At 45.0% G+C, this 10,587-nt stretch overlaps 1 protein-coding gene across 1 annotated transcript; it reads right to left on the minus strand.

Moving 5' to 3' along the window:
• Nucleotides 1-922: 922 nt before the first annotated feature.
• On the minus strand, nt 923-10,379 carry LOC130524240 (RNA-binding protein 6). The gene is made up of 23 exons (XM_057030184.1): nt 10,240-10,379; nt 9,579-9,651; nt 7,804-9,289; nt 7,634-7,723; nt 7,486-7,555; nt 6,605-6,678; nt 4,676-4,750; nt 4,327-4,597; nt 4,096-4,253; nt 3,903-4,003; nt 3,753-3,822; nt 3,597-3,663; nt 3,459-3,517; nt 3,258-3,378; nt 2,959-3,056; nt 2,494-2,817; nt 2,264-2,410; nt 2,098-2,163; nt 1,796-2,023; nt 1,646-1,720; nt 1,478-1,575; nt 1,336-1,390; nt 923-1,241 (listed from the first exon to the last, which is right to left on the minus strand). Exons 2-23 carry the CDS (start codon nt 9,629-9,631, stop codon nt 1,152-1,154), a joined length of 3,876 nt encoding a protein of 1,291 aa, XP_056886164.1. The 5' UTR covers nt 9,632-9,651; nt 10,240-10,379; the 3' UTR covers nt 923-1,151.
• Between the last annotated feature and the right edge of the window lie 208 nt (nt 10,380-10,587).

The raw sequence follows: 10,587 nt of genomic DNA on the forward strand, positions 1-10,587 counted from the left end.
CCAACAACGGAGCAACTTGAGCCCCCCCAGCACAGTTTTCATCAGATTGTTGCAAAATCAGGCCCGACTACTGAGCATTTTCTAATGCAACTTTAAAGTGAACAGCAGTTTTCATTCCTCTGAGCACGCCAATAAACATCCGTCCAGCCTTCTGTAATGACAAAAGTCACAGGATGCATTATTTATGCATTTATGTATGGGGGAGGGGGGGGGGTTAGCTGCTGTCGACTATCCCTCTAACTACCCATCAGTTTAACTTTCCACTATCTCCACGTCAGACTTCAGAGTAAACCAACATGAGAGGAGCTGAGAATGTTTTCACTCCATTCTGAAAGTCATTTCTATGCTTTGAAAAGAGAAGGGGGTGACCCATCTGTAGTTGAGATGATCTGTTTCCAGTTTCTTCTGTTCTGTCTCTGAACCGTGAGGCTGTTTCCATGTCGCTCTCTCATATTTGCTTCATTTGCTGTCTGGGTTTGTGAACAGGAGCAGCAGAAAGGCGTCGACTCCCCGCTCTCCCCAGCGTTCTGCTGTTTGTCTGATTGCAGCCTCCCTGGTGTTGCTGCTGCTGCTCTCAGTGGAGTTCACGTCAGCACAATATACCCACACAGCCCTCTGCTCACAGCAGCTTGTTCCATCACATCAGCAAAGGTCAGAGGGGAGGAGGCGGTTTCCTGTAGCTACTCCTGCAACACGAGGCGGGGGAAATTTTAAAAACTGCATCTACCTACAAAACTGAAATGATGTCGATCTGCAGCTGCAGTCTTGACTGGAACTCAAAAGAATTAAAAAAAAATTAAATCTGAAAATGATTTTTTTCCTCCCCATCTCAATTTTATTAGTAGCCATAGATTGCCCCCTAGCGACCGAGCGGTGCAACTACACCACACATCCTTCCATTAAAATGACGCTGTGGCATCTGGGGAAAAAAGTGTTTTACTTACAGTTTTGTACACATAACAGCACTTCTGCTCCCAGACAAATTAAAATATAAAAAAATCCTTTTTTTTTTTTTAAAAATCAAATGCCAACATGGCCAATGTGGCAGTATGACAAACACATTTGACAAATAGACAAAACAGGGTCAAAAAGAAAAAAAATATACAATTTCTATACATCAAGTCCGACTTCTCAGTTGTAGCCGTGTTCCATCACTCGAGTTCCTTGAAACGTGCAAACATGGCCTTGCGTACAGCTTGTTTGTAGGTGTTGTGATCCCAAACGACAGGCTCCTTCTTCCTCTGGTGAACAGAACATGCAAGGACATGTTAAAATGAACGTTTTATTTTAGTTGGTGTTTATTTATTCCCCAGCGATAAAAAGCTTTACGCATACCGGAGCAGGTTCAGCACCCAGACCAGGTCTATCGCCGATGCCTTTATTTGTCTCCCTGAGTAGAAGAGAACAGGTTCAGACATAACTTTACCAGCGCAGGCCTCAGTTATTCCTCACTTCAGTTTCAGTGAAAGGCCGGTACCTGGAGCTTCCAGCCCAGTTTTTATGCTGTTGCGACTGTTGGTGGTGGTGTTTCCTCCTCTTCTGCTCTGGTGACCTGGGAGATTCTCTGGCAGTCAGCTGGGGAGGACGACTGAGTGTTAGTGCTCAACTTAAAACCTCTTAACTAACTAAACTCATTGGTTTTTACTTCTTTTTCCTGATTCTCCAGAGCCTCGAGTTCCTTCTTTGATTGCTTGATCTTGAGATGGATTTCCATATTTTGCTGTTGGGACAACATGGGCGTTAGAGGTTAAATTTAGGGTCATCTAGACATCGTAGAGAGGCTCAGAGATGGTACCCTGTGCAGGTCAGACAGCTGCTGATGGCGGATCAGAGCGTCCTTGTTGGGGAACTGTCTCCTGCACAACAGACAGGCCATCTTCTTCCAGTCAGTCAACCTATTGTCCCTCTCTTCGGTCTGGCTCGGTTGACTGCTCTTGTTCGCCTCCTCTTTATCTTCCTCCACCTCTTCATCACTTCCAGCTGCGTAGTCTGACGCCAGCAGGCCCAGAGAACCCATCAGTCGCTGCAAATGCAAAACATAGTGAATGTTCAGTCAGATTTTCAGTGGTGGGAAAGACTGATAAACAACATTCTTACCTTAGACTTTTCATCTTTCTTGGCAGGAGCAAGAGGCTTCTTAAAAAGATCTTCTGCACCTGAGATCTAAGGATACAGACCAAATTATAGCTTGTTTTTTTTTTTAAACCAAAAGGAGATCTATGGTTGATATTGCGTCTATTTTCTTTAAAAGTGTCCGTCTAACCTTCCTCTCAAAGACAGCAAACCCAGCATCAGCTGACTTGGACTGCTTATCATCATCTGTCCCACCCTTCAGTACCGGTGAAGCGGCACGAACGATTTCCTTCTTTTGATTCTGAATCTTCGCCCAGCGCTCCATATCTTTCATGATCTGCAAACACCGACACATTCATTCAAGCCCATCTCGTTCGTCAGTGCTTCACATTTAAGGTTCCCTATTCTAACTTCTGTTACTTTGACAGCAGCCAGGCTTCTGGGCTTCTCTTCTTTGTCCTTCTTTGCAGGGTCGTCGTCGTCTTTCTTGTCCGCGGCTGAAGAAAGACCAGCGTCTGAGGCCGAGCCAGGAACGGCTGCTGGTGATGCTGCCGTGTCTGGAGGCACCAACGAGTTTCTCATGTCCAGAGGAGCATCTGCTGCTGGGTTGGAAAGGATAGCCTGGTCTGCAGCGGTCATGGCCACTGGTTGGGTAACAATAGAGCTCCCTCCTGGAACTGGGACGTAAGCCTTTGATGCAGAATCCCAGTAGAGGTACTCCTGTGACTGAGCGTTATAGAAATACTACAAAAAAAAAAGTACAAATAAAAAAACAATGAAATTGCAACACTGGGCACTTTAAACCATGGCGACATGACGACAGGAAGCTCTGCATATCTTAAAAATCCATCATCACTGCAACAGAGTCCCATAAATTCTCCTCACCCTCGAGTTTGGGTCGTAGTACAGCGTCGTCTCAGGATCGTAATAGAAACCTGACGTAGAATCATACAAGTAACTAGACGTGTCTGGAATCTCAGAACCTGGGGAACCAGAAATATGCAGTAAATACACGTACACCAGTACTGTCTGGAACCGTCAGTGAAAACAGAAGCTGACACTATGTTACCGGGAACAACACCATCTGCAGTATCAGATCAGCTGAGCTCAGCGGGCTCATGAAAACTACGACATTTGTCATCACAAGACTGGAATCTAAATGTGTCGGGTGGGTGGTATCCTACCATAGACGTAGTTCTGTAACGCATCTAGATCAGCTGGGATTCCAGCTGCTTCTGCAGGCATTTGGGCTCCGTCGATCTGGAGCGACGGATCCACGGCTTGACTCCCAGTGTAGCCAACTCCCTACCGTGTTAAACAGCAGGTGGACCTTCATCACCAATGTTGACACTAAATTAATTGTACAGACTTTTTGGACAACGTACCTGTCCGATGCTCAAGTCTGCTGACAGGATGGGGTTTGTGCTTGCAGCCATCAAACCACCTGGAGGACCGAATCATTTGAATACATAAGTCTTAAAACTGAACAATAACAATACAGAAATAAACCTTCAGTTACTCACCTGGAATCCCAGGTTGGATGCTCATTGGTGGCTGTAAGAACTGTGGAATCGGTGGGTATTGCTGTGGCTGAAATGCCAACAGGATACGGTGAGAGTTTACCAGGTTTGTAAAAAATATAGAATTTAAAAGCAGAACACTGAATTCCTGGAGCTTACCCCTATGATGCTGCCTTCAGGTGGAACACCAAGGATGGAAGTATTGGGTTTGTCTAAGTCTCTCCTGGCACTGAGAATCATCAGATTAGTGGTGAACAACACTTCCAAACATACTGCAGCTGCTAACAAAAATCTGAAACGTCCACTTACTTTTGGTTCTTGAGGGGCCTGGCAATTTCAGCGTAGACTCTAACTCCATCAACATAAAGCGGGTTGGGCTTGGTGAGAAGCTCAACCAAACGCTTCACTTGCTGTTGAAAAAAGACAAAAACAGTCAAGCAGAAACGCTACAGAATCAGCGTGAACGTTAAAACCCATCACCAGATGGAGCGTGTTTGGATACCTGGTGGGAGTCCATGTCCACAAAGCAGAAGCACTTGGATCCTGGTGTTTTGCCCTTGACCAGGCGAACATTTCTTTCATCCAGATATGCAAAAGGATCCAAAGCCTTCAGGATGGACTCGATGGTCGTGGTGGGCTTCACATTTTTAATGATCATAGCTGAACAAACACAGACAGATTTTATGTGAGTCATTTCATTTCTGGACACCTGATTGGATGTAGGTCTTCATACTTTTGCTGTCTCTGAAGACCACGGTAGACTTCTCTGAACTCTGTTGAAGATGGCTGAGGTTCCCCCGAGCTTCTGCCTGCTGCTCACTTTCTTCCTGTTGAAGCTGTTGGTCCATCTGCTGCTGCCACGCCTCTGGCGTCAGGTCGGAGTTCCGTTGCCACTGGCTGGTTTTTGGGTCAGAGTCGGTCTGTCCAGTCTTCTGCTCCTCTGAAGAATCATCTGGCCTGGGTGTGGGGTGCTCTGGGAGCTGGGGCGTGTTGTGATCTGGTTCCTAAGGGGCAGAGAAAGTTAAACAGGTTTTAATGTTTGGCAAATGTTGGCTTTATACATTTTCCCTTTCTACACTCACATGAACACCTCTCCCAAAATCACCAGGCTGGATGTACTTCATAGATGTAATTCTAGTGCCAACTTTTAGGGAACCCTGAAAGAAAAAAGAAAAAATTAAATGGTTATTAGCTTTGTGCATCACATTCCTCTTCACTGCTGAAGGTAAATGGATCAACTGCTTGCGTGCAAAGCCCAGAGAAGGATCAGGATTCGGACACACAGTTTTAATCTGTACTAAGTGAAATAGTTTAAAGAATGTATAAATACAGGGACTCTAACTTGAAACTAATCTATGCCTCGTGGATTACGTTTCAGTATTTTGACTGAAACGGTCAACAGATCATGAAAACAGCTGGTGTCCCCAGCACAGCTCAGGAGCGCCAGTTGTTGAGAACCGTGATCTTAATTATGACAGTGACACACACACACACACACTCTCATATACACACTCAAACACACTTTCACATACAACAATGCTGGTAGACCAGACCTTATCAGCTCAACAGAAACCAAATGGAAGCTAGTTCTACTGAGCTCTACAGACAGAACTGTGTCTCAGTGCCTCTGATTTAGGGTCAGCCTCTGGATAATGCATTTAAAAATGTCTTTTACAAAAAAAGAGCATGTGCGTGTGACAAAGTTTATCATTAAAACCCACATTTAAACCAACAGTGTAGCGTAAAGCATCTCCTGCAGCTGCCTGCTTGTTCAGACTGCAAACTAAAGCGGTGTACAACCATCTGCTCTCAGAGAAGGAAAAGCCACACGGTAAATAAGTCCAAAGGACCCAGCTATTCTGAGGTAGGAGGCAAATCCAAAGCGCCACAAACGCGATTAAAGCAATCCCTTTACAATTTCATTGTGACAAGATGTAAAGGATCCATTTCTATGTCAAGGTATCGTTGCCCAACAGTAGAGTTGAGTATGACGCCATCAAGTCTTGAGCTCCTCGGGAAAGTAAGAGAAGACTGAAAACCTCTTCAACTCTTCAGAAGAACAGTGGCAGTGGATAAGTGATTCTCCCATCCGACAGGACGAGAAAGGACGAGAAAGACTGCAGTGAATTAAATAGTCATTCAGTGACATCCACGCTCCCACCTATCCGTCTACAACAGGTCAAGAGTCTCCACTACAAAAGCGACATTTTGGCCAATTTTCTGGCTCTGGGTGAAAGTTTGAGCAGAGAATCCTCAGGGTACTTTTAATCTGTGCATCAAAGTTCAAGAGAAAGTCAAGTTACTGAAATGTGTCACGAAAAAAGACCCCAAAATTGTCAAAATTGCCATCCAATATCTCAAAGCCACGAGGTTCACGGCCACCGGTTCAAACCTCACAGCAGTGCAACCAACGCCGGAGGCTCATCAACAGACACACCAGCAGAAGTCACGATCATCTGTCTCTCAAAACTGAGGAGTAGCGCACACCCAAATTCTGCCCAAAAATAAATTGATGAAATAATTCTGCCCTCCTTTGGGAGCAAAATGCCAGTTACTTGTCAGTATCTTCCATGTTTCTACCATTTACCAGAACGATTACAAATGTAACCGTCGCTCTTATTAAGTCCTGTCTTTGGGCATCTAAGGTCTTTAGTTTCACAGTGTCGGTACCCAGACATAACCCGCCTAGCTACACTTTCGACATCATTTGGTCAAAACTTTGGTTAGGAAAACAAGCTCTGCTTAAACAAACTGAAGAATAAAGTCCGTTTTCTAAATATTTTAAGGGTTAAACACAAAAGCCTAGTTTTTCAGGGCTTAGCAACTTTTTTTTTTAAACTTAATGCATGTAAATGTTTTAAATGTTCTATAAAACTGCGTCTCATGATTTAAAGTAGGTAACAGCAACCCCTTCCCATTGTCTGTCCCTCCCACATCTACTAAACCCCCGCTCAACCCCTCGTAATCCTGACAGGAGAGACGGCCTTCACAGATTGACGAGGATGGGCCACCTTGTTGGACTCCATGAAGTGGACTGCATCCTCGAGGTTTAAAAACTCCACATAGGCCGTATCGTAGCTGTAACCTGGGGACAGCATTTAAAATACAGATGGGTTTTTGTTAGTCAATGCCAGTAATGACAGTCACCCACTAGAACAAATCAAGCAGATCGTGAACACATCCAAATCAATGCGTGCAAATGTATACGCTGAGACACATACCTTTGCTGGAAAATTGCACATTAAAGATTTATTTTAGATCAAAGTGTGCAAGAAAGAGGCCTTGATAAAGCCAAGATTTATATATATATATATACACACACATATGCAATAAACAAGTATTCCGGGAGAGTGGATGCTTCGTGCATCGCGGAGACAGAAAATAAAAAAGATTGTTTTTAAATGAGATTAAGCCAGGCCAGGTCCCCGTGTGGTCCATACAGGGCTGCAGATAACGTGTACACAGATGAAGGCATTTTAAACCCACAAAGACTGTACATCCTCTATAACCATACAGCCATCCAGTGTGGAGAACTTTTCAAAGCAGGTTTTTGATCCGCAAGCAAAGCACCAACAAAGCTGTCTCCAGTTTCAATTATGGCCACATTCCCCCCACTGCTGTTTGTTTAGGTAAAATGTCAAAGGAGGAACTTCAGTCACTTGTCCCTCATGACCGACATTGAATATCATCTTCAAGCTCCTGATAGTGAATCCTCTGAATCCTCTAATGGTGACAACACCCCCACACTCCCGAGCGCTTGCACACACAAGCAACAAAAGCAACACAGGAGAACGTTTGCCAGTATCGAACGTCGTCAAAAGCGAAATTTCGAGGGACATGTAAGCGATCGACTGCCCCAAACCTATCTAGAATAAAATGAATGCCGTCTTACCTGGCACAACACTCTTGATTTTCATTCCCTGCTTTGGTGCTCCATCGTGGTCTGCGAAGGCTCCGAGAATCTGTGGAGCGAACAGGAAACTGAGTTGTACTGTAAAGACATTTGGAAAAGGGAAGGAGCACAATCTGAAAGGGATTACCTGTTCCATCGTGGCGGTCTTTGGAATACCGATTATGGATATTGTACTGGAAACTTTGTCTTCCACAGACGCATTCCTGTAATCTTGATCCTTTGAAGGATGATTAGCAATGTGGTTAATCGAGGAGTGAATCGTCAAAACGCAGCGGTTGTAGTTTTAAGCAAACTCACCTGAGGAACAGACTCACTGAATCCTGCGGGACTGCTCGGTTTGGGCTCCTTGAGGAGTTTCTCTGGTACTGCAAGTGGCTCATGTGTGTAATCAAAAGGCCTCCCTGGCTCTGTCCTGTAATCAATGTCCCTGTAGTCTTGATCTCTCGGCCGTGTGGTGCTCTGTAAATCACTATCAGCCTCCATCTTACCCCTGGCAGCCCCTGGATTGTGTTGGCTGTCTTTCAGCCCAGGGACGTCATGTGACTGCTGATTATTCGCTTTAAGGTAGGGAGGTCTTTCTTCACGATTGACCGTATTCTGACTAGGCTTCGAGTCATTATCTTTAAGCCAGGGTTTTTTCTCATTTTCTCGACTCAGAAGGCCAGTGAGCGTACCCGGGTGATTGTGTGGGACTTTGCTCCCCACTGAAGGAAGATTGACAGGAGGAAAGGGCTCCACGTGACGGAACCCTGTATCTTTCCTGAGGAATTCAGAGGATGATCTGCTGTTTCCTTGAAACGATGGCGAGTCTCTTAAATTGACATCCCTGCCAAACCCCACAGGGAAGTTGGATTCAGCCAGACCTCCCATGCCTTTATCCACATTAATGAAATTGTGCTTGTCCTTTTGACGGCTCTTCCACTCCTCTGCAAGAGTCATCTCCTCACCACTACGGTAATCCATGATGGGACTGCCGCTGGAATCTGGATATTCTCTCCCACCCAGTTTGTCCTTTGGAGCAATAAACTCTGGTTTTTGTGGGCCAGCGATGTCTGGTCTCCCCCTGTCCATTGAAGAGACAGTGTTGTCAAATCTTAGAGGCGAGCGATCCCTTCCTCTAAAATCGGCGGGTGGTCCAAAACGATTTCTGAAATCTGTATCAGATTCAAATCCACCTCTGGGATTTAGAGGGGGACCACCTCTTCTATCAGTGTCCACCCTCCTGTTGCATGGAGGCAAGTTCATATTATAGCCATCATTGTCCCCCATTGGGGGCCGGTCTCGCATGTCGCTAAATCTACTATTTCTTCCTTCGTTCCTTCTCTCCATGGGGAACCCACCTCTCCTCCCTCCATCACTATCAGGATTGTTGAATTGTGGCATGTTGTACTGAAATGGCTCTCTATTCCTTGTGTCCATAAACCTGTTGTTCGGTTCCCTTGGTGGCATACCCCTCCCTCCCATGCTTTCTAAATTCCTGCCTGGTTCCGAGAAACCAGGAGCATTTATCAGCTTCTCTCTCATGGAACCGTCAAACTGCCGCCGAAGGCTGAAGTCTGGCTCTTCTCTGGGCATGAAAAAGTCTCTGTTTGGCTCCCTGTTTCTCATATCCCGTGAGTCCATGCCACGCCCTCTCATTGGTGGCCCATCCATCCTCCTCATGTCCATAGGTGGTAAATCCAGAGGTCTTGGGCCCATCTGGCCCATGTTCATCCCATCTCTTCCTCGAAAATCAGGCATGGGCCGATCTCTTCCTCCAAACATTTCTCCATGAAAATCACCACTGACACAAAACAGAGAAGTGACACAATAACACGGAAGGCAAATTAGAAGAGTAATTATGGTATGCACAGCTATTTTAAACACAGACCCCCTGGAGTCATGATGTAAATTCTGTTTTGGCGTGTTGTAAGCGGTGGTAAATGATAACACTTTGATTCTGACATGCCTGCGCAGGGCCCAGTGACTCTATTGCTCCCAATCACCACATATTCCCAACAATGGTACTAAATATGCTTCTTTTATTATTACGAAATATCGGAAGCCACAACTAGCGAAATCAGAATATTTACCGAAATGGTGGTCCTCCACGTTGACCTCGACCTGGCCCCGGTCCATTCCACATTGTAAATTACTACTTTTGGTCTGAAATTCACAGTGAAATTTTGGTTGGATTATGAAGGCAGCAACCGTGAATTTACACTAGCGGATACAGTTCGATGAATGATACTCGGTGACTGGTAAACTGACTTTGACAGCACAGAACGTGTCTATTCTGAAGCAACTATTCACGTGATCAATTTTGTTCTTAAATTTAGCGGTCAACTGTGTTGAATAGTTATTCAATTAGAGTAGAGTTGTACAGGTCTTGCATGGGTGGCGTGATTGCTGATCCGGTAATAGCCACCAGTAGGCCTTAAAAATCTGCGCCACAACAAGCACACCCAAAATCGACATTAGCCGGGAAAAATATTGTTATACCGAAATGGCATTTCTGCAATAACGATATGTCAATAAGTGACTAAGTCCACAAATGAAAAACCGTTATAAACACCGTTAGACCAGCTCAAAAGACCAATTGCAGCGTTAGCCGGCTAACTAGGCTAACATTGACCCCAAAGCATAATTCTTAACGCAAACTAGCAGCTGGGTGGCGTCGAAGGCTACATATAAATATATATATACAACCATACTACACGAGAATACAAGAGTATATTTAAGGAATAACTTTACTTTGTTATTTGTCAAATTAGAGGGCGACAGCGCAGGAGATTCTTGCGCTAGCAGTAGGGGGCTTCCGCGGCGTAATAGTTCCGGCCGCAATGGACGGAGCCCAAGAGCGTCTTCTTCGCTGTACTAAATTAGCATGAGGGCGACGCATTACTGCCATCTAGCGGTGAACCATCCTAACTGGTTCTCACAGGCCTTATCTGTTTGTCTGGCAGATCGAAATTTAAATTACAGCATATTTGCCATTCGCCGCGACAAAAATGTTGTCTTGATATTAAACGACACAATTTAATGCAGCACACATTCAATATATTTAACAAGAACACAGGCCTCTTTATTAACATGGGGTTT

This window comes from Takifugu flavidus, chromosome 4 (genome assembly GCF_003711565.1).
Source record: "Takifugu flavidus isolate HTHZ2018 chromosome 4, ASM371156v2, whole genome shotgun sequence".
NCBI lineage: Eukaryota > Metazoa > Chordata > Actinopteri > Tetraodontiformes > Tetraodontidae > Takifugu > Takifugu flavidus.

Coding starts and splice junctions, on each gene's coding strand:
- LOC130524240 (XM_057030184.1), bottom strand. CDS start 9,631: ATGTGGAATGGACCGGGGCCAGGTCGAGGTCAACGTGGAGGACCACCA. Junction 7,724..7,803: donor TCAGTGAGTCTGTTCCTCAG/GTGAGTTTGCTT, acceptor CATCCTTCAAAG/GATCAAGATTACAGGAATGC. Junction 4,254..4,326: donor GGTCTTCAGAGACAGCAAAA/GTATGAAGACCT, acceptor GTGTTTGTTCAG/CTATGATCATTAAAAATGTG.